The sequence below is a fragment of the Sus scrofa genome, chromosome 11 (assembly GCF_054392235.1).
Source record: "Sus scrofa isolate SSC_HxYL_T2T_F1_AM1 chromosome 11, Sscrofa_HxYL_maternal_Yorkshire_Landrace_v2.0, whole genome shotgun sequence".
Lineage (NCBI taxonomy): Eukaryota > Metazoa > Chordata > Mammalia > Artiodactyla > Suidae > Sus > Sus scrofa.
Genome location: NC_139393.1, coordinates 76,848,745 through 76,875,845, shown reverse-complemented (window position 1 = coordinate 76,875,845; position 27,101 = coordinate 76,848,745). Strand labels below are relative to the sequence as shown.

Genomic DNA, 27,101 nt, shown 5'->3' with positions numbered 1-27,101 from the left:
CAAGAACCGATTAACAGAACTCACGACATAAAATGATTATGGGACAATACATTTCAATAACTCCTGTGCCATTCAAGCAGATGTAGGCTCAGAAACTAATGAAAGAAGGTGGAGGAAGCCATGGCCCAGAATCAAGAGGAGGAGCAGCAAACTAACCAGATGGTTCCCGAGAGATTCTCCAGAATGAGAGATGCTAGAGAGAGCAAACTACAGAGATGGGACATGGAGCTCAAGACAGAGGAGAATGAGCCCTTGTTGACACACACAGGAGAATAAGCTCTCTCCAGAAACCAGCACAGACTAAAATCCCAGACTGGCAGTTGGAAGCAGGGCTACATAAACATGACACTGTGAACAGAACATCCGGGGGTTGACGGCATCAGACCTCCGAGACCTCTGTCACCACCCAGCTCCTCGGACTGAATCCATCCTCATTGGTCTGAGTCTGGATCCATTACTAGTGTCCTATCAGGTGCCCTCGTCTGGTATCCTTTGAACCTGGCTCCAGAAATCATCTCAGCAACTTCTGGGGAAAACATAAACCACACATCTGATCCCTCTGCTGACAAGACGGTCAGTCCTTCCACAATGTGTCCAGTAGATTCTCTTTTTGCCACCTTCACTGCCAACCACCACCACGGCCGCTGCCACCGCCAACACCATTATTTGTGTCTGGGCTGTGCAGCCGAGCATCCCCATCCTGCCTCTAGCTCGGTCTCCACTCACCACCTACAGCGGTATTTCACAATGGACAAATCAGCCGCATCGCTTTCCTGCCTGGCTTCTTTCAGTGGATTCCTCTCGCTCCTGAGATCATCCACAGTTCCTCCCACAGCTTATGAGGCTCTGCACGGTCTGGCCACCGCCAGAGTATTGCCCTCTTCCCTCCTGCTGTGAAGTTCTGAAGGTGCAGGTCTTCTTTTCATTCCTGTTCTCCCAAGGATCCGCACACATGCTCTCCTCCCATGCCGCCTAAGTGCGCCTCCCTCCCATGAGCCCCCACTTCTGTCCCTACCTGGATGATGCCTTCAGGTGTTGGGTGAAAGGGTGCCCACTACGGGAAGGCTCTACAACCTCTCTCCCCACCAGCCTGGGTTCCCTCCTGTCCAGTCTCCTGCTTTTTTGGGTAACATTTAGCAGAATTATAACAAACGTGTATTTAATGATTTACTTGATTTCTCTCTTTCCCACTAACCCGAACCCTATCCCTAACCTTCTGTGAATACACTTCCATGAATAAGAATAAGAACTAGAGGGACTTTCAGGCTCCTGTTTCTTCATCGCTTAACACAGGATTGGGTACACAGTACCATAGCAGAGATGCCCCACAGATAGTTGTCAGAAGAATAAATGAATGATTAAAAATTATTCCTCTCCTCTCTAGAAACAAAACCCTTACATTTATGGCTGAATGTCTACTACTTTTGCAATTAAACATTTAAAATTTTATTTTTAAGCTGCTTAGAAATCCTAAGTAGGACAAAGAAAGATATGTCACAAAATGTATAAAGCTAGGAAATATTTAAAATGAAGAAGAATCTTTTCAAATAAAATTCTTAAAAATTCTATCCATCAGTGAATCTGCTCTAATTACAAATCATTGGTTTGAGGCGATGACAAGGGAATTTTTTTTTTTTTTTGGCTTTTTGGCTTTTTGCCTTTTCTAGGGCCGCTTCCTGCGGCATATGGAGGTTCCCAGGCTGGGGGACAAATCGGAGCTGTAGTCACCGGCCTACGCCAGAGCCACAGCAACGCAGGATCCGAGCCACATCTGCAATCTACACCACAGCTCACCGCAACGCCAGATCGTTAACCCACTGAGCAAGGACAGGGATCAAACCCGCAACTTCATAGTTCCTAGTCGGATTCGTTAACCACTGCACCACGACAGGAACTCCAGACAAGGGAATTTGATGCAAGTGCTTTAAGAAAGAACTCATTTAAATTTTTTAAAGCCCAGGTATCAATATTTCAAAATTTCAGAGCACAATCACATCATTAAAACAAGGTTGAAGTGCAAAGACCATAATTTGGGGTGTGATTTTCAATATTCCAAGGATCTAGCTATATCGTTCTAGCCAGCCACTTTCAGAATGCTACGCATGTAAAGCAAAGTGGAAAGTTTCCATAGCAATGCCTTTTTACTGGGAATATGTAAACATTACAGCTGCCTAGTTCTTGCATGGTCCAGACTGTTCTTGATTCAGTCAGACTGCAACTACACATGTGCCCTAAGCTAGAATTTGACAAGAATTTGATTATTGCAACAATCAATTTTTAGACGAACAATACTAAGCATGTGGGCTGACAGCCAGGCAGCTCCAGAGCTGGGCATGAGCCCACTGTGCACCCCCACCTCTGCAGCATCTGCCCCTTAACCACATGACATTTGCATAGTGAGGTCTTCTTTTTGGAATGTTTTCATGAAAATCTGAGAGTCACCCCAAAGTCATAAAGTAGGAATTGCAGACACTAGCCTTTCCATATATTAATATATTAAAAACAAACAAACACACAAATGACAATACCAACAAAAAACAGACCTCAGGAGATTGGAGTGTCTTGCCCAAAGTCCCACAGTGTCAAATCCAAGTCTAGAATTAGGACTTTTCAGCTTATTCACTCATTAAACTAATATGCAAAGAGTACCTGCTATTTCTAGGCATTGTTATGAGGGTTTTTTTTTTTTTTTACAAAGGTAATAATGTCTACTTTCATAAAGTTTACATTCCAGTAGAAAAATATAAAGGTTGTAATTTTAAATAAGCTTCCTTGAGAAGGGAATCTTTGAGTACAGACTTGAAAGAGATGAGGGAATTAGCTGTACAAATACCCCTTGGGGATGCACCCAGGCAGAGAGAAAAGACGATAGAGAGCCAGAAGACACCAGTTTAGACATAAATAATTTTTTGTATGTGGGGTCCCCACATGCAGGAGTGGGGATTATTTGCAAGGAAGACGATGAACACAGAACCATTAGCCACACATTTTTGGAAGTAGAACTGGTTTGTCTCATTGGTTAATTGGATGGATGGATTATGCTTTCTCTAGAAGGTGTTGAGATGATTTGGTGGGGGGCGGGGGATGGGCTCAAAAGACACCAGTTGAGGACACTTGATGAAACAAGAGTAATAAATCCAAACTCAGACTGATAGTGAGCAGGTTCAGTGGCTGAGACAAAGAGCAAGGAAGCCACTGTGACTGAAGGAGAGGGAGGAGGGAAATAACAGAAGCGAGACGTGAGCCTTGTAGGTCTGTGGCTTTTACTCTGAGGGGGAGGAGGGGCCAGTAGAGCATTTTCAAAGAGAAGGGGCATGATTTTCTCTTGGCTTTAACAAGGCTGCTAGATTGACAACAGTCTATCTGGGAAAAGGACAGAACAGGAAAGCCAGTAGGAGGCTGTTGTGGTCCTCTAGCCATGGTGTGTGGTCCACGTTGGGTGAGACCAGAGTGTTGCAAGTGGAGGTGGTAGGAAGTAACCAGAATTTGGCTCTTTCGTGGAGACCAAGCCAACAGAATGTGCGGAGGGGCTGATGTGTGATATAAGAGAAAGACAGCAATCAGAAAGAGCCTAAGGTTTTTGACCTAAGGACCTGGAAGCATGGCATTTCCAAGCACTAAAAGGGTAACATTAAGCAGCCATGTCTGGGGAGGAGAAAGAGGAGGTCAGCTCTAGACGAGCGGAGAGTACGATGTCCACTGAGAGGAGATGTTGAGAAGACTACTGGACTCCAGCTGACACGATTTCGCTGCTCCAGGAACTTCTGCATGGTGCTCCTTCCAGTCTGAAGGACTTCCAACAGCCACAGCCTGGACTTCTCCAAAATGAGAAATGTGGGGTTGAAGTTAAATGCTCAGACCCTTCCTGCTGCTCTCAAATCTGCTCTGGTCTTATTTCCAAGAAAAATAACCAGTCACCCTCCCTCATTATACCTAAAGGGACCTCAATCAAGGAGCTCCTTGCCCAGCTTCCTACAGCAGAAGCCCTATTACAGAATGTCAGATACCATGTGAGACAGAATTTTATAAACTGACATTGTAATTGACTGAACATGGTACCCTTTCCCTAATATCTGAAGTGTATTTAACCATATTTCATACTTTATCGAAAGGATGTAATTTTGTTTTTCATATCCTTGTAGGAGAATTTTTTTAAAGCCTGAGGAAAATCACAAGTAGCTGAATGATCCAAAAGAGCCATGCTCAATGCATCTAAATAACCCTTTCTTTGGTTAACAATGAATTGATGCCAGCGGAATGATCATATTTTAAAACTTTTTCTATAAATGTGACATATGCATTCCCGTGTGTCAGCATAATCTCTGCTGAAAACATTTCAGTGAATGACAAGTTGATTGGCCCCAATTTGAAAAGCACAGTGTATAAAAACATAATTTCGGGGTGGCCAACAATATGACAGATTCTATATTTTGTTCATACACAGAACTGGTTTGAATCATCTGGGGAATTTTGACAGTCTGTGAATGCTTTCAGCAAAGAAAATTGGCCAGATAGGAGAGGGAGAAAAAGAAGGGAATAGAATTAACAACTGTTGGGCAACTATTGTCAGCTAGACATTATTTGAGAGAAAATGATGGGGTAAGTGATTGATTGATAATCATTGTTTTACCACTAAAGGAACAGCATGCTATAGATGGAAAGAACATTGGCCTCGGAAGGGAAGAGCCCTAGTTCAAATCCCAGCTTTGTCACTAGTTTAGTGAAATACCAAATTACGTCATGTCTTTTACTTCCAGTTTTACATCCATAAGAGGGTGATAACAAGAGACACCTTCTAGAATTGAACTTGATTTTACCTGTGTGTACACACACACACCCTGGCTTAGTGCTAATTTTACTCTATTACAAACAGTGTATTAGGGAGGCTCCAGCATGAGGTGAAATGTATCAGAGTCATTGAGTAAAGGATACACTACAGTGATCTGACGACAAAAAACAAAACCCACTGGTCGTTTCTGCTGAGATGTCATGCAAGGTCTTACTGATTCAACCGCTTAGAGACGTGAAAGGATGAGCAGAACCCAGCACAGATCCCCTCTCTCGTGTCCACTCTACAACGTCAGCCACATTGGGACCCTTTCTTGTGGTCTCCCCATCCCTTTTAATGAGCTTATATCAAAAGCTGTGGCCTTGTGGGTTAAAAGCTACCAAAAGAAACTCTTCAAAAATGAAATGACGTAGAGTGAAAACGTACCCTGATAATGCCAGGAGTGGAGGGCATAAACATCCTTGTAAAGAACCGTCAGCAGTTTTCTATCCGTATACATCCTGCCCCATGTTAAGGAGATTAAGATCTGTTCTGCGAACTGCTGGCTTGTAAGGAATGTGAATCCCTTTGTTACTCTCACTTTTTCTCTCACATGCTCTGAATAACAGAAAGGATGAGGCCAGTTCCAAAAAAATTCCAGAAAAGCGGATGGCATATGGAGGTTGGGGATTAAGTGGACGATGAGACGGCAACGAGAATAAAAACCCTGGAGAGAGAAAGGAGGTGGGCCAAAACGAGGGAAGCTTGGCTTTCCTATTTGATCCCATGGGGACCTTAACTTTCAAATGAGAATGCTGCCTCTAATTTGCTCTTTAAGCAAATATTGATTGGGTTTTCAGACTGGTTCTAATGTGAGAAATTCCACAGTGCTCTTAGAAATAAAAACGGATAGGTCAGCTCCTTTTCAACTCAGTTTGCCATCAGAGCCAGAAGATATAAAAAATGAGGGGGCAGGGTGAATAATTGCATGACTTTTTTTTTCAAATATTTTGCTTTGCACAAGTCTCCTCTTACATAACAAAATCATCTCAAGAAATAGGTTTATATATTAGCATCCATATTGGGGAATTGAAGAAAGAAAACTGAAGTGAAAATTGCAACATACTTGCTGACTATGAAATGCTTTCATTTAAAAAAATCTGAGCTACATAAGGAAAACCTCACTGGGGAAAGGAAGACAAATCCTATAGGCCAGGAGGATTTGCACTGGCACAACTGGGAGCGGTGTCATGCAGGGTCAAGATCAAGGACAAAGAGCTGTGGTGCAAATATTAAAAACTATTTCTTGAGTGTACAGACGTACAGACGGCGATGTACCCAAAGTGATTAAAAGCCAGGCTCACAGAGATATTTGGGCCCCCATGTTCATGACACCCCAAAGGTAGAAGCAAACCAAATGTCTATCAGCAGATGATTGGATAAACAAAACATTGCATGGTGTATCCATATAATGGAATATTACTCTGCTTTAAAAAGGAATGAAAAGCTGACACATGCTCCAGCACAGATGAACCCTGATGGAGAAGTAAGACAAAAAGACAAACGCTGTGTGATTCCACATTTATGAGGTGCCTGAAGTAGTCACATGCGTAAAGAAGAGGCAGAAGGTAGGAGCCAGGGGTGGGGTGGGGAAAATGGAGAGTTACAACCTAATGGGTACAGACGTTCAGTTCTACAAGATGAAGAGCTCTGGAGACCCACTGCCCAACAAGGTGAAGCTACTCGACACTAGTGAACTTTATACTTAAAAATGGTTAACATGGTAACTTTTATATTATGTGTATTTTACTGCAATTAAAAATTTTTTAATGGGAGTTCCCATTGTGGCTCTGTGGTTAATGAACCCGACTAGTATCCATGAGGATTCAGATTCAATCCCTGGCCCTGCTCAGTGGGTTAAGGATCCAGCGTTGCCATGACCCGGGGTGTAAGTCTCAGATGCAGCCCGGATCCCACGTTGCTGTGGCTGTGGTGTAGGCTAGCAGCTGTAGCTCCGATTGGACCCCTAGCCTGGGAAACTCCATATGGCCCGGGTGTGGCCCTAAAAAGACAAAAATCAACAACAAAAAAATTTTTTAACAAATAAAACATACAGAGTCCAATCCATTACCCTATTAGATGAAAAAACTTTGAGAGAGAAGTGAAATTTCAAAAGGTAATCCTTGAGAAAGAGTGGGGTTGGGGGCTGGAGGTCTTGGGAAGGGATTTTGTGGCAAAGGGAGCAGCATCTGGAAATCCACTCGGCACTGAGCTCCCAGTGGGTTACTGACATACTGAGGGATGGTGCTAGGACCAATCTGAATGCACTCGCATCTGAATGCTGGTGGGTCTAGAAGCTGGGGGAACCTAGAGTGAGGAAGGTCTTGAAGCTAAGGGGACAATTTTGGGTACAACTGGACATGAAGGGTAATGGTGGGCCACCATGGGGAATGTAGAGAGAGGTGACACTGTCAGAGCAGCAAGTGAGAAAAATGAATGTGGCAGCTGCAGGAAGGACTGACTGTAGGGGAGCCATGCCAGAAGCAGGGATGCCAGTGAGGAACGCGTTGTAATTATCAGTCTTGGAACATGAGCACTTCCTTGCCATCAAATTTGCCTTACACAATAAGTCACAGTATTTTATGAAGTCCTACAATAAAATGGCTCAGTATTTTACAGTAAGAACTCTCCAAGGAAATGCCAATACTCAAGTCCCAACAGATGCAAAAGGGAAACATTGAAGAAAGGCAGACTTAGAAATAAGAAATTATGGAAAAATATACAGACTTGCATTTCAGAAAAAGAAACTGCAAAATCAAGTGATTTCTACTTTTAGAGAATTAGCGCTCTTTCTTCAAAAATAGCTGGGCTATTGAACATTAGCAAAAGGTAATTTATTATAATTTCATACACGGATGAGTATTTCCTCTTAAGACTGATAAATAACCCAAAACTGTGGAATGGTAAGTGACCCATTCCCAGTGGAGTGTAGACAATAAGCGAGCTAGAGACAGGCAGGGTGAGCATGTGCGTGCATGCAAGTCTATGTGCACGTGTCTGCGCACATATGCCGCGCACAGGGTTGCTGGGCGCATGTGGTGGGAAATACGGGAGAGAGCCGAACGGAGCCCAGGAGGATGTGATGGTGCTGACTTACACAGAATCCATTGTCAAAGACACTTGCTGGCAAGAACGAGCTCATAAAAGAGCGTGAGTGGAGCTGAAAGTAAACTACATTTAAACCTCAGTTCAGGACCCAGCATTGCAGTGAGCTGTGGTGTAGGTCACACAGTAGCTCGGATCGGCATAGGCCGGCAGCTGCAGTTCCCATTCGACCCCTCCCATTCCCCTAGCCTGGGAACTTCCCATATGCTGTGAGTGTGGCCCTAAAATGCAAAAATAAAATAAAATAAACCGCAGTTCAAGACACTTCTTTGCACCTTGGATGGGTAATGTCATGCCATCGCAATAAGTACGTATCTAAAACAAGATGAACCCACTTAATAAAAGTGTTGAGAGGATTAGAAACAAAATATATAGGATGCCTGTAATAAAGGCTTATATATAAGTACCAAATAGATATATTATTATATATAATTTTGTATATAATTATTATCGTCAATGATAGTTTTAGAAGTACCAAGCCACTTGCCTTTACAACATACATTTATTGAGCATTTATTATACACCACATGCTAGGTACTAAAGGGATATGCCAGGGTCTCTGTCCTTGAAAGCAAATGCAGCCTGATATAGTCTTTTATTAACTCTCCAGAGCCCACATATTGATATCAAGTACCTTCTGAAGTACTGTGGCTGCGCAATCTGGGGGGCCCGTCGAAGACCCCTTGTCGTTAGGTCCTCCTTCCAGTAGAGGGAAGTGCTGCATCTCCTACAGGCCAAGCCGCGAGTGTGGTGCCTGACGGTTACCAGGGTTCTCCCATCCTCCATCAGCTGGGATTTTCAGGCCGGTGAGGAAGGAGAAGAAAAACAACGGGAAGAGGTGTGTCACTGGGTGAAGTTGGGTTGGCCAGCTGACCCAGGAGAACCAACATCTACTGCTTCTCCCTTTGCAAACACAAGCTACCTCCCAGACCCACAGGGAGTCCTGGGAAACGCTAAGATCCAGAGCACTGAGGGTACTGTGGCCAGAACAAGAGAATCAATATGAAGAATGAGTGTTTCCACCCCAAAGGCCAGCCCACATCACTAGTTTGATCGCATGCTGCCAACAGGTATTCAGCCACCTCCACTGCCCAAGGACTGGACACGGACCATTCTCCTTCAGCCAGCCAGGTTCCTGTCCCTCAGCTACACAGACCACCCCCATTATGTCACATGCCCCCGCCTCCATCAGAGAAGGTAGAGCACAGACACACAGAGTGACATGTGATGTCACACGGTGCTGCTCAGGGGACATTAACATTAGGTGAGTTGTCAGAGAGGCTTCAGGTGGGCCTCAAGAGAAAATACTCAAGGGCAAGAGAGAAGCATGGGGAGGGTGACAGGAATGCTAGTGGGTTAACACAGAGGAGTTGGGGAGAGAGAACAGACAAGCAGATGAGGAACCAGTTCTCATAGACAATGCCAGGCTCACAAGTGGGGTTCTCTTGTGAGATGAGCCTTTTTAGGTAGAAAGCAGAATTTGAGGAACGTTCATTGGACAATTTCAACAATGGAATTCTTCTTGTTCCTCCCTTCCATACCTTCTCCTGCTTAATTCATTTCTCCCTTAATAAGACCACTGCCCCCAGTTTCCCCACATAGAAACCCGGGAGTCACCCTTAACATCTCACTGTCCCCGAACTCAGCAGCTGCGCAAACACTAAGTTCTATCTACACTGCCTTCTTCGTTTCTCAAAATCCTCTCCTCCTTGACATCCTGCCACCACCTCTATAATTCAGGCCCTCCTTATCTCTGGGTCATCTGGCCTCAGATTTAATGCTCTTCAGTTTATCCTCCGCGTTGATGCCAAACTGACTGCTCTCAAATTCAAACCTAACCATGCTACCACCTACTCACACTATTTCACCAGCTGCCCATTGCTTTCGTAAGAAAGTCCTTGGCATCCATCGTTGCCACAGACACGGCTCAGATCTGGAATTGCTGTGTGTGCAGGCCAGTGGCTGCAGCTCCAATTGGACTCCTAGCCTGGGAACCTCCATATGCCATGGGTTTGGCCCTAAAAAGCAAAAAAGAAAGAAAGAAAGAAAGAAAGAAAGAAAGGAAGGAAGGAAGAAAGAAAGAAAGGAAGGAAGGAAGGAAGGAAGGAAGGAAGGAAGGAAGGAAGGAAGGAAGAAAAGAAAGTCCTTGGCTTGTCACATGAGACCCTTTGTGAGCTGGCACTTACCTGCATCCCCTGGCTCATCTACCATTGCTCCTCCTAAGCCACTTGTTCTCTGTTTTTATCAACTACCTGCTAGCCCTGTCCCTAGAATGGGCCAGGCTGTTTCACATCTCAGGGTCTTGGCATGTGCTGCTCCATTATTCTTGGGCTGAATCCCCATTCTTTTCTCTGCATGCCCTTCATCCACCTAATATTTACTTGTTCCTGGAGATGGGAATCCAGACACGGGCATTACCTCTTCCGCAAGGATCCTCTGGCTGCTCAGGCTGATTTTAGGACCCCCCTCTTCCCTCTCTCCATGCTGCACCCCACCGCCTCCGTTCTAGCGCGCACACCACACTGGGTGAGCTGTGGGGTTAGATGTCTGTTTTTCCCTCTGAGCCATTTTATCCAACCCTGAGTCCCCAGCACTCTGGCAGATGTTTAATAATTGTGTTGCATTTACCATAAGAACATAAATACGTGATAAAATTTTGTGCCAAACAGAGAGAAAGCCTGGCACTCTCAAGGTTTTATAACCTGAGCATCCCTCTAAATGGAAACTTCCAAGAACAAAATGGAGCTATATCCTGGAGAGAAGTTTCACTAAGGCCCAGATGACTTGGCCCATAGTGTACAACCACTGGCAGCGTCAGATTATAAAGGTGGAAATACTTAAGTGCTCACGTGTATGTAGTTTGTTTTATTTTGACTGCACTCTGGTTGGGCTCACATGACCCCTAAGTATTTCAGTTTGGCATGTTTGGGGGAAGTGAAGTTATCTTGCAGGTAACCCAAGAAGTCTGCTCAGTATCTTTCATCTGACCAAACTGGTGCCCCTGTTAAGCCCTCTCTCCCACCTTTGCCACCAAACGCCCTTCCCATCCTTGGATGTGGAAGGGCACAAACTGTCAGGACAGATCTTCTCCTACCAGGCAGGGCTCTGAGCCATCCTGCTGTTTTACGGAGCCAACGGGCTCCTGGCGTTGCCTCAAGTGCTTCCCAATGAACCCAGAAAGACAAGTGGAGGGCAAACATACACAAACATGCACCTGTAAAAATAGCCCTGTAATAACAGCCGCCCATGAGCTAGGTGGGAGCAGTAACAGATGGCCACGTCTGTCTAATTTTCTAATCCCCGAGGTTGTACCTCTCTGCTTCCCTTCCATCTCTTTTCCTGGAACACGGTTTTGGCAGGCAGTGGGTCCCTTGGAATCAACAGTATTCTTCAAAGTCATTCCAGAATGGTATGCAATCAAAGCCAACCCACATGCCACCAAGAATCAGAAACCCAGAGTTAAAAGAATGAGCCATGCCCAAAACACATCAGTGACCTTGTCAGGACATTGCTGCATTTTAACAAAGCACATCGGTTGATCAATGCCCTCTTTATAAAGAAACTGGCTCAGATTAAAGTCAAGAGTGATTTTGGCTGGGTATTTGTTTGCTGGTTGCCAACTGGGTACCTGAGTGCCAGCAGACCATGATGTCCTAATTCCTCCTGCTGTGCTGGCGCCTACCTGCCTGCCACTAGGGCACCACCTGTGGCCAATAAGTGGCCTCATTTAGAAAAGAGTGTGCAACTTTGGACAAACCCTGACTAAAGTGCATCTCCCTAATGTGTATTCCACGGAACAGACTACCGGTGTGCTGACAGTTATTAACATTTATAAACATTTTACAGTGATTTTTTAAAATGCAAAACAGTACTTCCAAAATCACTCAAACTTATTTCTGAACTCTATTTTGACAACATCCTCTGTAAACTTCCTTAGTCCAATAATTGACAGACTATACATATGCAGCATTTTAAAGTTTTACACAAGTCAAATATTTAATATATTTCTCAACCCTTAATTTTCCTTATCACAGTTAATAGGATAAAAGAAATGTACTCAATTTTTTCACCTGTTGAAGTTGACACCCCTGAATATCCTTCAGGTGACCCCAGTGCTCCAGACAAACACTATCGCTTTCTGCAAGTCCCAAGAGGTGACACATTTGGGAAGTAACAGGCTAAGAAAATCAGGCTTGATCTGTTAGACATTTATTGAGTGCTTACTAAACATTGTGCGAGGCCTCCTAGTAGGATAAGGGTGTCATCTCTGCCCACACAGAGCTTTTCATCTAATGAGAGGGACAAACAGCTAACTCTAATGCCTAGCAGGATGCAAGGGGTGGGGCACACTTACAGAGCAGGGAGTATAATACTCTTCAGGGCACTTAATCCCCACCATGGCCCACTAATGTGGGTCTTACCACCTTTTCTTTTCTTCCTTTCCATCTTTTTAGGGCCGCACCCAAAGCATATGGAAGGTCCCAGGCTAGGGGCTCAATCACAGTTGAGCTGATAGCCTACACCAGAGCCACAGCAATGCCAGATCCGAGTCTCATCTGCGACCTACACCACAGCTTATGGCAACGCTGGATTCTTAACCCACTGAGGGAGGCCAGGGATCGAACCTACATCCTCCTGGATACTAGTTTGAGTTTGTTACCACTGAGCCACAATGGGAACCCCCACCTTTTCAAATTGGGAAAATTGAGGTCTCGTGAGGTTAAGTGACTTACCGAAGTTCCCAGAGAGTAAAATCATTGATTCTGCATGAACCCAGCTCTGTCTGACTCCATGTAGCCCGTTTTTCTCTCCTAACTGAGCCATGGTTCTTCTCAATAAAAGTAATAAGATACTGGGATGATTAAGCAAGAAGCAGCTCATTCCAGTGGGGTTGCTGGTGTAGGTATCAGAGAGGGCCTCATGGAGGAGGTGACATTTCCTCTCAGAGTTGAAGGAAGCTGAGTTCCACAGGGAATTCATGGGGAAGAAAATGTCAGACTAAGGAAACTGGAGTATGAGGGTGTGAGCTAGCGGTTGGGGTGGCGTGGCTCTGGAATGTAGGGAACGTGGAAGGATGAGTGAGACACGGGGCGCAAAGAAGGTGGATTAGCAAAATGACTCTGCCAGCAAAGGCACAGTTTGGCGGCTACGGCATTTTCTATGAAGCAACCAGACAAAATGTGTCCATCCTCCGACTTCCTTCACCGTGGCCTTCCTCTCCTTTAACCCCATAGTTCCTTCCTTCCTGTTTCCAAAATGTTTACCTCGTGTCCTTTCTCCCCATCCCAAGAGGACTTAATGTCTGTGTGATCATCAGAAACCTTCCCCCAAACAGCCAATTGAGCTTGCACAGCATTTCTGTCTCCAAGCTCCTCCCAACATCTATCTCTAACCAGCTACAGCAGCCACTTCCAGATACCTAGAGCAGCAGCTTGGGGACACTGTGACCTTGTGACTTTCCATGAGACACACATGGGAGCCCAGACAACCTGTAATATCACCCCCAAGAGATCGAAGCAGGAGTTAATTTGCAGGTTGCTGTGATGCATCATCATTTGCACCACTCCATTTGCATCACAGGTTGCTGTGATGCATCATTTGCACCACTCCACTCTGCGAGAAACCTAGTGGTGCAAATGCATGGTGGAAGGGGCTGCAAGTGCAACGTGTGCTGAGGAGGAGCCTCGTGGTGGTGGGGGCGGTCCAGGGAGGGCTCTCTGAGGAGGCTGAAGTGATGACCCAGGAGGTCTAGGCAGGGCGGGAAGTGAGGGATGGCGTCAGAGGCTGGAGGGCACGGAGACTGAATGTCTTGAAGGCATCAAAGAGGACGAGACTGCCGGAAGGCTGGAAAGCTGAGACTGGAGCAGAGTAGGTATAGTACGCAGTTTCAGAGGCGGAACGGCCCCGACCACCAGCCTGAAGGGATGGCATCGGGGCTCAGTGGGTTTCTTCTGCTTTTCTCAGAATTTTAACTCAGATCCAAATCTGACTACAAAAGCACTAAGAGCCTACACTTGAAGTTCAGAGAAACGTCCAAATATTGGGAAACTATCTGGCCTTCAGGCTTGCTAGGAGGTGTCCCTACACAGAGAAGCAAAGCCGGGGGCAGCTGACTTCCTGGACGCCCTCTGGCAGTCAAGAAGGACAGGGCTGCCTCCTTTCCACCTCACACCAGAGTCACACTTGAAGACAGGGGTACTAGAGACTGAACGCTTCCATCCCCCAAATCTAGATGTTGAAGCCCACCCTCGTTGTGACGGCATTTGGAGACGGGGCCTTCGGAGAACATTTGGATTAGGCGAGGTCATGATGGCGGAGCCCTCATTTAGGGATTGGTGCCCTTAGTAGCGTCACAAGAGAGCTTGTTCCCCGCTGCTCTCCACCATAGGAAGATGGTGTGAGATGACAGCAGCCAGAAACCTGGAAGACGGCTCTCGCCAGCACCCAACCGTGCTGGCTCCCTGATCTCAGACATCCAGCCTCCAGACTGGGAGAAAAAACCTTCTGTGGTTTATAAACCCGCCTTTGCTATAACACTAAATGGACAGAGACACTGGGATTAGAGACACCGCCTGGCCTGTGCTACGTAAGAAGGAGGCCTTTAAGTCACAGACCAAGATCAGAAAGGATGGGATAGGAACACACCTGATCTAAGACCCGAGGGGGAGCACACAGAGAGGAGAGTCGTGCTGAGGCACTCTGCTCTGCAGCAGTAACAGTTTGGAGAGAAGAACTTGTGTTTGATGTCTCTACCCTGAGTTGAGACTCCACACAAACTTGCTTTATGCCCTTAAGACAAGGGAACTGAAAAGGGGCTTGTTTATGCATTCATTCAACAAGCAACTATTTCGCACACGTGACTGCTGAGCTCAGCTCTAGGCACCAAGGAGACAGAGAGGAGCAAACTGGGCAAACGCCTTCCTTCAGGGCCCTTCCCTAGGTTCTGGTGGAGGAGCCAAGCCTGAACAAACCCTCCTGAACATTGTAACTGTGGCTGCCAAGTGCACAGCCTCGGGTTGAGTGTGATGTTGAGGGCAGGGAGGGCACTGTTCGAGCCACTGTGATCAGGGGTCTCTCGTGAGCAGGGGTCTCACCAAGCAGGAGGCTGAATGGTGAGGAGCAAGCATGGGACGCCCTCCAGGGGAGCTCTCCAGGCAGAGGCCGTGAGGCGGAATGAGCTTGGCAGAGTCGGAGGATTGCCATATGACAGGAGCAGCCTGAGCAGGGGGACATGGGGGGAGGGGGTACGGGAGACAGGCAGGGGCCAAGCCCAGGGGGCTTTGGATTTCAGCCTTAGCATGATGAGGAGCTCCGGGATATATCTGGATGGTAGGTCCTGCCAGGGTGCTGGGCTGTTAAAGAAGAAAAGGAGCTCAGAGCCTAGGATGAAGGGTGGTTTCTACAAACCTGAGAGGACAGTGAGCCCAGGGGCCCTCCAACAGACGAAAACAACCAGGAGGTCCTGGGGAGCAGTAAAGATCTGCAGGCGACTTTAGGAGCAAGGAAGACCCCGACCCAAGGGACAGTGTCTACTTGAAAGGAAAGGTTTCGGCGAAACCAGGAAATGGATGACACGTCTGTGAGCAGGTGAAGGGCATGGGTGAAGTTGTGTGCAATCAGGTGGAAGTTCCGAAGAGTAACGTGGGAAGGTTTAGGCAGGGAGCAAGGACACCTGGCTCAGGGAGAAGGAAGCGCAGAGCCACAAGACGCTGGGACTTCAGGGTGTTGCTAAGTGCAGGAGCATCTTTTCAGTTCAGATTGAAAACACAGATGAATCATGGGGGGAATAACTGGCCTAGAAATTTCCAAAGATCTGGACCTGGAAATCTCTGACAGACTGAGGTCTCTGATGGATTGAAGGACTTGGACCTCTCTGGAACATGCCAGATGCTCCTGGAAATCCTAGACCAGGTGGGCTGGCAGCAGCAGCATTTGGTTCCCAGGAGCCTCACTGAGTGCTGGAAATAGCATTAGCTCCAGACGGATGGCAGGTCTTTCTGGATGGACTCCTTCACAGCTAGTCTCCGCTGTGATTCCAAGGGAATAAATGGGAAATGGCGTCATGGCTTTAAAAATAACTCTAGTTGAGACAGCGGTACTTTCTGCCTCCCTTTACACAGCCTCCACTCACTTCTCAATCCACAGAGATGCGACTGCCGCCCGCTTCACTGCACCAGAACAGCTCTGGCCAAGGTCACAGGTGGCCCCCATGTTGTTCAATCCCACAGGCACTTTGCGTTCCTCATCTTTCCTGACGTCTCAGTCCTACTGACCTTCGTGAAACACTTTCTTCCTCTCAGTTCCCACAGGGACACTGCCCTCTCCTGATTGCGCTCTTACTCCTCTGGCCATTCGTTTGCTCTGTCTCCAAAATCCTCATTTACTTAGCCTTTAAAGTGTTGGGGTTCCTTCATCCTCAGTTGAGGGTCTCTCCCTTTCTTACTGTAGCTATTCTTTCTCTTCAGGCCATCGCACTCAGATCCATGATTTCAACTGCCTAATACAACGGAGTCAAGTTCAAAAGTGCTATGGGAGGGTTCAGACATGACGAAGGCATGACCAAGGTTGTTTGCGTTAGGCCACTGTTACCCAAATGACAAATGCAGCCCTGGGGGAGTAACAAAGCCCAAAGAGAGTATCTGTAGGGGCAGGAAAGAGGATCCAAGCTGGAACTCCGGGAAAAACTAGTTCCTGGGTTGGAGTGCATAAGCACCAATAAGCAAAACTAATCATTATCATTCATCACCATTACCATTATTCCATAACTTAAGTGCGTAAATGTGTATACATCTCAAGACCTGTGTTCATTTCCTCTGCATTAACTTTTTATTAGCATTTCCTGCAGCTCACCCATTGCCTTTGTCCACGATACTCATGCCTACGTTTCACTCAGCATGCCCCTAGGCTTTGGTTCATCGATTCAATTCATCAGAAGCAATTTTTATGGCTCACCTTTAGGATGTATGGTGATGTTCAAGGCACTATAATCCATCTCTATCTTCAAAGATTCTGATGGAGTAGTGAAATAATCCTACTCCTTGCTGTTGTCAGCTTTTCCAACAGCATCAATTAGAAAAGACACAAAGGAGCCATAAGTTTATTAATTATTCTATCAAGGGAACAAGTAGAGCGGCATCACTTGCAGGTGATCAGCAATCATTACTTCATGCAACTAAAAAGGATATGTTCAACTTATTAAAAACCCACAATACAGCCCAACTTTCATGCATAGACAAGGCAGTTATCTACAATGTATCTCATGGCGGTCCTGCTGTTAAGCGTATTGATCTGCTCTAATGAAATACCTGCTTTGTTGACATCTGCACTCTTCAATTCCAAAGTTAACCACACGTTTCCTTGACAGCCCTCCTCTCCATTTCCATTTATCTGCAGGCTTTCTGTAGAGGAAAAGCCAGTATAAAGGGGATAACACTCACTTTGGGACCCGAAGGCCAGGGTCCAAGCTTTGACTTGTAATTCATTCAATCATGCACAAAATCTTTTTCCTCATTTCTGTATCTGTCTGAAGGATCCTACCCCTCTTCCTCATCGCCCCAGAAAAGGCAGGTGCTAAGAGTATTCCACCATTAGGAAAAGCTTTGGAAACCCAAACACAGCCATTGCCCTTGCTCACTGGAAAATTTAAGAGTCATCTGTTCTCAACAGCTTTATGGCATGGACTGTGGGGGACTGCCTCACAGAAGCAACAACTAATTTATTACAAGTGTATTTGCAGAATATTAGACACACTGGCTTCAGGTCTAAACTTGGAATCAGATTCTCAGAATTGCCCCGGGGGATATGGAGGGAAGGGGTTCTTGTTCCCAATTTGCAAATGAGAAAAAGGAGCCTCAAGGCTTAGTAAACTGACCAAATGTACACAGCTAGAAAATGGTCAGAACAGGACTTAATCCTTCTAATTGTCTAATTCCTAGTTGTACACTCTTCAACAAGAAGGAATAAAGTGGTGCATAAACCCCTTCTTTGGGCAAGTGATGACAATTTAATAATCAGAGAGAGCAAATGTACCTCCAGAAAGATTCATTTCTCCCCTACTTATGTTGAAAGAGTCAGGTTTTTTCAAAATCCTCACAAATTAATTTATAACAATCAGGAAAAGGCTCATTAAGCTTTGCTTATGCAACAGAAAAAAATAATGCTTAGCATTCACATATGATTTCATACTTGTAGATATTGACAATAAACAACCAGAAATGTTATTTCACAACACAAAACACCTAGACAGGCTTCCTTATTGGATAGAGATGTTTAAAAGATGAATTTAATACTATCACTTTAAATGTGCAGTGCCCCAAGCCTCACTCTGGTGAAACATGTCCTTAAAGTCCTGCACTTTTAACTCACACTGAGCAGCCACGAATTGTCCTCTTTAGCTCTCTCAGGTGCTGGAGGTCATGCACACATGCTAAAGCTTAGCTGGAGACAGACACGATATGTGGATTCTAGTAATTTCCAGCCAGAGCCATAGAAGATTCCATAACTAAATGTGGACAATCTCGTTGACCCAGTGAATTCAAACACTATCGATCCCAGTTTAAATTCTCAGGTTTTCAGGGGGAGAGAGTGATTCCAAAGCAGCTATGGTAGGAATTTGTCTGCATTAATAGATATTAGATAGCCTGATGCAACTGTGATGCTTGGGAGGTAAAGGATGAGCTCGAGAAATAAGGTTTTGTATGTGCAGAGTGGTACAGACCAAAAGAGCCTCACCTGTCAGCTCTTCATACGTGAACTGCCAGATCTTGGCTGGGCTGCCCTAGCTGCATTTTATGAGTGTTCAGTGCATCAACAGATGAAATACAAGATCCAAGCCCACCTTTTTAATTACTACATGTTTCTCCCTCCCCATAATCAGACTTCTACTCATTTCAGCACTGGAAAAAAAAAAAAAGTCATCATCATAATTCCTAGTAGTTCGCTTCTGTTTCCGCTTCAGTAGGTGCCCTGTGGATGGGAAGTCATAGAACAGCTCTGCGTCCCTCCCGTCAAGTTGCCGCCACCCGAAAACAGCTGCAATGCTTATCTAATTAAACCCCAGCGCCAAACTGTGAGCTTCTGCATCAATCATTAATATTGTATTTTGGATCACTTTAAATTCTGACTGGGAGTACGTGGCTCCCCGCACACTGGTCTCTGAAGGAGATTTTTCAAATAATCTTTAAGCGGCATTGAAAAAATAAAACAAGCCGCCTGCTGTTTGATGAGGGCCCCACCACCCTGCTGCACCCTGATTAGCTGTTAATACTAATTGAGAGATGAATACTGCTTATCTGAAATATGAAATATTTTTTATTATTATGAAAAGGAAAATGTGGCTCTTTTTGCCTCAAAAATGCGGCTCCTTGCCCACATTTTAGGCAGTGCCGACAGGATGGTGGATTCCTGGGTCTCCCTTGTACAGTCTGCGGAGTCGTTATGCGGAATCACTTCTTTTCTCAGGGGGCCCATCCACAAGGTAGTGAACTGTCATCTCCACGTGGGCTTTACACATTCCTACCCTACATCTGGAACGCGGAAATGCTCTTCCCAGAGATCTGATGGCCCAGAAACGCTTATGTAAATCTCTGTCCTGCTAAGGCACATGTTGGTGCTCTTGGGTTCAAGCTCATAAACCAAGAGGAACAGTTTCCTACGTGGCTATTCTAAAAGATTAAAGCCAACGGGCAGAGCCAAACAGAATTTAGACAAAGAGAGACTAGCAAAAGCCAAACAAATGTCTGCTTCCTTCTAGCATTCTAGGAAAAATAGCAAGCAGCTGTGCCAAAGCACACTGTTCTTCTTTGTTAGGAAAACACTCTGACCTACTTGAAGTCAGGGGACGCAGTTGGCACCAGGTTCAGCAAATATGTGTGCAAAATAGGCTTCCTCACGAGGCGCAATCAGCTGCAGAAACACAACATGCACCCAGCTCAGCCTAAATGCAGCTTAAAATCGTAAGGAAGTAGGACAAGGTGTGGGAAGCATGAGATTCTCCTTCCCATAAGCCGAGCCTGACAGGGCCTTGGCCAGGGTACTGCCTGGCACTCAGCTACATCAGCTATGGGTGATGGGGGGTCTCAGGGAATATGAAGAAGAGAAAGAGGATGATTCAAAAATAGAAGGAAGAGATAGAAGCCTTAGGGTGACTAATGAGAGAAGGCGAAAAGATTAAGGAACAGCCTGAGAGACCTCATGAAAGGAGTAATCAGAGGTGTCTCCCAGGTCCACTGCAGATTGGGACATGGGGGTTAGCACTGAATTTAACCAAGCTGAAACTACGCTTCCCAGAATCTGTGTGTGTGTAATTCTGGGGGGAGGGCAGGAATTTTGCTGGTGATTTAGAAGAAGGAAGTGAAGGAGCAGCCATGCAGCTTTTTAGGATGTGAAGGTCAGAACAGGGCTGGAAGCTCTGCTGCAGCCCCTGACCTTGCTGCTGACCTGCCTGCTGACCTTGCACCTCTAGTTCTTGCTGAATCCCCTCCTTCAATCTCTGTGACTCCAGGTCCAGGAGAATGTTTAACTCGCTGATAAAGGATGCCTCCTGCTCCTGGTGGACCCTCCACCATCAAAGTCAAGGTTAGAAGACTATGAGAGACCACAGATTCCAGTCTGACTCCCTGCATTCTAACCTGGACCCCGGGCCCCTAGTTTACCCTTGGTTCCCCCACTTCACATCCATCTCCCTCCCAGCCCCCGACTCCACATACATACCTAGGGGTTCAGCACCTTGACCACACCCAGAAAGAAGAGTACTTTTCTTTGGCTGGTAATGGTTTAACTACAACATCCTAGGTAACTCACTGTGTAGCTCTGGAGGGATCAAGGCTGGGAATCTGCTTACAGTGCTTTGTGAGTCATAAACCATCTCACCCAGACACCCCATGTGTGTTTCCAGTCAGAATATATCTATAATTGCGGCAGACCAACCTGTTAAGTTGTAAAACAGGGTGCAATCTCACACCCATCTCAGCTTCAGACCCACTGTTTAGGCAGATGCCTGTCATGTCACATCCCGAACCAAACCCTGGATTCTGAGGCTTGTACCAGCAGAACGGTTGGCTCCTCCTTGATTCCTCTACTTTCTGAGCAAGGCAAAACAAGGACGTGCCAGATCCTCAGCGTCTACTAGAGTAAATTCTCAGAGGTGCCCAGGAAATGGAAGACTCCCATCAGTTTTACTTTTCCTCCGTAACGTTTCTACAAGACTCAGGAGGTGGGAGCCCTCTGTGTCCTTCTTCACAAGGGTAACATCATCAGTAATATCAGTAACATCACCCCGGGTAGCCTCTCTCCTCACTAAGTGTTCTGCACTGATGCAGATTCTGAATCCAGCTTCATCACCTACCGGCTCAGCAGCCTTAAGCAAGTCATGCAACATTTCTGAGCCTCCGTTTCCTCATGTGAAAATCTGGGGGAATTTTCCTGTCTTACAGGGTGTGAGCATCAAATGAAACGAAATGATGTATGTGCCATGGCCCGAGATGTAAAAGGCTATAGAGGCCAACTCACTCTAGTTGCTTAAAAATTCTTCATTTTAGTTAAGCTATAGTACATAAACTGATTCAGAAATTAGTACACAGTGTGAGGTGATGCAAAAACAAAATCCTAAAGTATGCGGCATTGGCTTTGTGACTAGGTGGTAGGTACAGCCTAGAAAAAATGGAAATAAACTGTCATAGAAACCTGGAAAAAGCAGCCAGAAAACTGTTCTAAGAGGATGGGAAAATGGTGACATGCTATCATAGTGGAAAACTATGAATTGAAAGATAAAAATGTCCTTGATGAAACTCTGGACTTCAGCAAAGAAATTTCAAGGCAAAATTTTGGAAGTGTCAGCTGGCTCTAGTTAGCTGTGTATAACAAAGTATTATAAGAAAAAAATGAACTCAGAAAATAAGCAGACAGACAACTAGTAAGTTGAATTCAGAATACAGAGGTTCCACACTCTGCCAATTTGAAAATTAAAACAATTTTTCCTCTCTAGCCTTTTAAGCCAGTAAAATATTCTCCAATTAAGATAGGGCCATGCATACCGGCCAAATTAAGGGTGTACCTGTGAGACCCTTTGTTGAGACATCTTGGGTCATTAGGGAGATGCCTTGTAGACTCACTAAGTTCAACAAAATTCAAGATTCAAGATCTTTTTTCTTTTTTTTAAGGCCATACTTTCGGCATATAGATGTTCCCAGGCTAAGGGTTGAATTGGAGCTGTAGCTGCCAGCCTATGCCACAGCCACAGCCAAGCCAGATCTGAGCTGCATCTGTGACCTACAGCACCGTGATCCTTAACCCAGTGAGGCCAGGGATTGAACCTGCATCCTCACGGATACTAGTCAGGTTCTTAACCCTCAAGCCACAATGGGAACTCCAAGATTCAAGATTCTTAAGGACATCGTCCCACAGCAATATGAAAAGCACAAAACATCAGGGATTAAATAGAGACAGAGAAGCACATCTCTAAAGATAATAGTTTTGGGTTTCGATATATGGAGTACCTGGACTAAAAGGAACCAAGAGTATTTAAAATGAAAAAGAAAAAAAAGAAAGCCTTCTGCATCTTCAGCTTCCTACAGGAAGCAGGCTGAGAAAGTTGTTCAAAAGGTACATCTTCCAATCCCCTTTCAAAAGTGGTCAGGAGGGAGTTCCCATCGTGGCGCAGTGGTTAACGAATCCAACTAGGAACCATGAGGTTGCGGGTTCGATCCCTGCCCTTGCTCAGTGGATTAATGATCCGGCGTTGCCGTGAGCTGTGGTGTAGGTTGCAGACGCGGCTCGGATCCTGCGTAGCTGTGGCTCTGGCGTAGGCTGGTGGCTACAGCTCCGATTGGACCCCTAGCCTGGGAACCTCCATATGCCGCGTGAGCGGCCCAAGAAATAGCAAAAAGACAAAAAAAAAAAAAAAAAAAAAAAGTGGTCAGGAGTAAAAATAAGGCATATCAGAGGACAGAGATAAGCAGTGCAGAGAACAATGGACTGGGGAGCCACCCAGAAAGGAAAATCTAGGTCTAATCAAGGAACACTTCCCACTTCCAAATGCAGTTGGCCTTGTGTCTGGCTTTGGCCAATAGGTAATAGCTGGAATGTTGCAAATAAAGTCCCGGAAAGCGCCCGAGCACTGGTGCTTGCCCAGGCTTGCCCACTGGCATCGCCATGAGAAAATGCCCAGGTCAATCTCACGGAAGGTAAGGGAGCAGGAGCAGACCAAATCCACCCCTGTCATCCCAGCCCCATGCATTCCAGAGCAGCTGACAGCTAGCCAACCAACCCAGACACATAAGCAGTAAATTCTCACTAGTTGAAGCCACTGAGTTGAGGAGTGGTTCGCTGTGCAGCACAGTTCTAAAGTAACTGATACACCAATCTTCCTCTTTCCACTTGCCTTCCTTGCAGCCAAAGTCTCCACGTACCTCTGACCTGTGGTCACTCTCCTTATAACTATTATTTTTATCAGCATCTTCATGCCTATCCCTAGGAATTTTGTTTTAGATTTTTGCCTGCTTGCTATAGAACCCTACCTATGGCACCTTCCTACTAGGAGAGATGTTTTCTATAATCAGGGTCACCCCTCCCACCGCTACCTCTGCCACCACATCCCAACATGTGTCCGGTCCTAGATAGCGGCAGGCCTTGGGCATGTTGGTAAAACTCTCTGGATCTCCTTTTCCTCATCTTTAAAATGAGCGCAGTGGCGTATACTTAGACACAATGGACACTTGTGTATAGCAGTTCCCACACATCATGTTAAATGTTGCGTCATCTTCTGCCCTCAAACAGGATGGGTCAGTGTTGTGATTTCTATTCTGCAGATGAGGGAAAATGAGGCACACATCCCCCCAAATCTAGGAAGCATGTAGCAGAATTGAAGTCTTCTTTGCCTTGCTAAAAAAGAAAAAAAAGAAAAAGAAAGAAAGAAAGAAAGAAAAACGAAAACAAAAAGTGGAACCAATAACAACACCAAAAATAGAACTTCTAAGTGCTTCAGTAGGAAGAAGCCTAAGCTTAATTTATTCTTCTCAGAATTAAGGAGGATTTGTAATATTTGGCAGTAAGGACTATAACATGCTTTAAATTTAATAGACTTGGGAGATGTAATTAGAAACCTTGCTTGGAAGTGACCATTTTCTATGAGTCAGGAATTTTGCCTCTGGGCACTTTTCTCCACTACTAATAACTAAACTCTGAAGTTGGCAAACAACTCCTTTAGACCAAGCATCGCTCTTTTCCTTGGTGGTTTATTCAGCACAAGCATTTAATGACCAATGTCCCTGTCCCTGGCACTGCGCACTCACTTTGCAGGGCATGTGGTTTAGAGCCGGACAGTTGGCTCCCTGAGCTTTTAGGCCAAGACTCAAACGCTTATATCTGGCATTTTCTAATTAAGTAAACCATTTTTATGAAGAAACCACAGGATCCCCAAGTACAATGCAATTGGTGTCAAGCTGAGGGGCCTCAAAGAAGAGTTGCTGTGAGATTGTCCCAGGACCAGGCTGGAAGAGGAGCTGATGCCCAAGGTGAATTTTTTCATGCCTGCGAGGCTGGGCACCAAGCACGCTGCCTGGCCCACAGCTGACTGTGGTTTCTCCCACTTGCTATGCATTGGAATCTCCTAGGGAACACTTGAAAAACAGGGGTGCCCAGTAACCCTCTCCTCCCAGGAGATGCTGGTCCAGTGGGTGGGAGGCAGGAGGAAGAGGTCTGCAGTATTTCAAGCCCTGCAGGTGATTCTCATGCACAGCTGAGGATGAGAACCACTCAGTGTGAGCTCTATACATATTGTCAATGGATGAAAAATGGATGAGCAAATATTATTAAAGTTAATGGGGACCATACTTTTAAAGGCCATTTGGTGCACTGCTGGGTATAAATTCTAAAGGCAAGAGAGGAATGGGAGAAAACATGGGATCAGCATCATGCGTAGGAACAACAACATACACAATAATAGGGCAAAAAACTTATCAGCAGAGGGAAGTAACATGGAGTATTTTAGGTTGGAAAGGAGGAGCTTTTTAATAGCAAAACATTTCTTAGGCCTTTGTAAGAGCATATTTATACTTTTACAATCTTTTGATTAAGAAAATACATTTAAAAAAAACTTCTATGAATTTGTCAATGCTTTCAAATAATTGAATTGTATTAATTTTATTTATTTATTTATTTTTGTCTTTTTGCCTTTTCTTGGGCCGCTCCCGCGGCATATGGAGGTTCCCAGGTTAGGGGTCGAATCGGAGCTGTAGCTGCCAGCCTACGCCAGAGCCACAGCAACGCAGGATCTGAGCCGCGTCTGCAACCTACACCACAGCTCACGGCAACGCCGGATCGTTAACCCACTGAGCAAGGGCAGGGATCGAACCCGCAACCTCATGGTTCCTAGTCAGATTCGTTAATCCCTGCGCCATGACGGGAACTCCTGTATTAATTTTAAGTGTCTACTTATATCTGCAAAATTCTCATCCATACATACCCAAGACATTTTTAATTCAGAGAGCGTTTAGTGGGTATGTGGACTCAGGTAGGAACTTGATGATCCAGTAGAATTCACGGTCTGCAAATCAGAAACCCCAGACAGAGACCACCTAACCAGCACTGAGACCAGAAGAAGTGTTCACTTAAAACGAAGTAGAGGCAAAATTATATTATTTAGTGGTAAGAAGCATTTTATATTACTACAGAGTGGCAAAATAATTCACTAGGACCAAGTGCAAAATTTGGGTTTTGTTTTGTTTTGTTTTGTTTTGAAAGGTATCATTCCCATAGAATAAGTGATTTTAGTATACCAAAGGAAAATAAATAAACTAGACTCTGAGCAATAAAAAATGACACAGAGAATATATGAGGTAGACCTGGAATATTTTCTCAGGACGGGATCCAATTTAACGTGATAATATCTGGAGGGACATGACCAGGGGAGAAAAACTATTTGATGATTCAGTTTTGTGAAAAGGCAGTAATGTTAAATAATAGCATTAGGTAAGAAAGTAATATCAAACACCTAGTTGAGAAAAAGTTAACAACAATAACAAAAAAAAAATCCCATAAAATGTCAAAAGATTATTTTTAAAAACTTATTAAAAGTCCAGGAGAAAAAATATACACCAAAGGTCAAGATCAAGAAATGGTTCGTAAATAGAAAGGACATGGGATTAAAAGGCAAAGTAGAAGAGCCTGTCTTAGAAAAAAGAAAAAGGCATCTTATGACTGAATGGATAAGCTGCAGATACACAATGTCCACAGAAATCACGGAAAAACAGAACTGCGGCTGTGCCTTCTCTTGCCTTCATGCTTTGCCACATGGCCCTGAGCTGTCCTCAGGAAATTATTAGGCCAAAGAAATGAGCAAAATGGTAAGATTAGGATTCAGCAACAGCCAAGGCTCATGTGCCCCAATGCCACCTTTTTTTCCACACACGCTTCTTATTATTGGTCTGGTCTGGGGCTAGAACATGATTAGAACCAGAGGGGGATGTGACTTTCCATAGGAAAATCAGAGAAAACTCTTTCCAGGAGTGATGTTTGAAATCAGATCCCAATTATGGTCACTTTGTTTTCATACAAAATGTAGTTTTCTCGTTGTCTGAAAATTAGTGATTGAAAAGCAGCAAGGCAAGATTTGTATTTCAGTGATATTCAGCGAATGAAAAAAAGCTGATGAAACAGCGTGTTCATCCCCCATCGGTCACGTAAACAAGCACAGGTTGCGTGTGAGTTCAAAGGTTGTTATCTCTCGGGACCTCACGCCCAGCTCTGAGAGAAGGTGTGGGACCATCTCCGAGCCGGGCATTTGGTGGCAAACCAGGCTTTCTCACAGGACCCAGAAGCACGTCTACTCTGTGCACCGGCGGTAGCGCCCCCTCCCCTTCTCTGAGCCGATGCGCGCCAACAGTCAGACACCTGGGAACGTCTGTGTGTCAAACTGACAAAGGACAATCAGCTTAGAGGACTGTAATTAAGTGGAGGGGTAACGTTGGGAAGTCGAGTTTGGAGGTACTTAAACTACAAACCACTTTTCCCTCACCTCAGTTCCTGCTGATGGCTCATCAGAATGACTCCCCGAACTCTTGGGAAAGGCGGCTGCGTTAAGGCCCTCTTCCAACACGCTGCTTCCTTCCCACAGCAACACAACTCTGCAAGCCAGGAAAACGCTTTTAATAAATGCTTTTGGTAAATAATC

General features: G+C 45.3%; 1 protein-coding gene across 6 annotated transcripts in view; it reads right to left on the bottom strand.

Annotated features, from left to right (window-relative positions):
- LOC102165696 (uncharacterized) overlaps positions 1 to 27,101 on the bottom strand; it is a 207,226-nt gene that overhangs the window by 67,808 nt on the left and 112,317 nt on the right. For 5 of the 6 annotated variants that reach the window (XR_014819862.1, XR_014819861.1, XR_014819863.1 and 2 more), the window contains exons 2-3: positions 26,946 to 27,054; positions 8,568 to 8,722 (exon numbers count right to left, since the gene is read on the bottom strand). Coding sequence is in view for 1 of the 6 variants with exons in the window: in XM_084982254.1 (XP_084838380.1) it covers positions 8,568 to 8,722; positions 26,946 to 27,054 (264 nt within the window). In the remaining 5 variants the exon portion in view is untranslated. Of the gene's footprint in view, positions 1 to 8,567; positions 8,723 to 17,238; positions 17,332 to 26,945; positions 27,055 to 27,101 lie in introns of all 6 variants that reach the window. The other variant, XR_002336738.2, reaches the window with a different exon arrangement.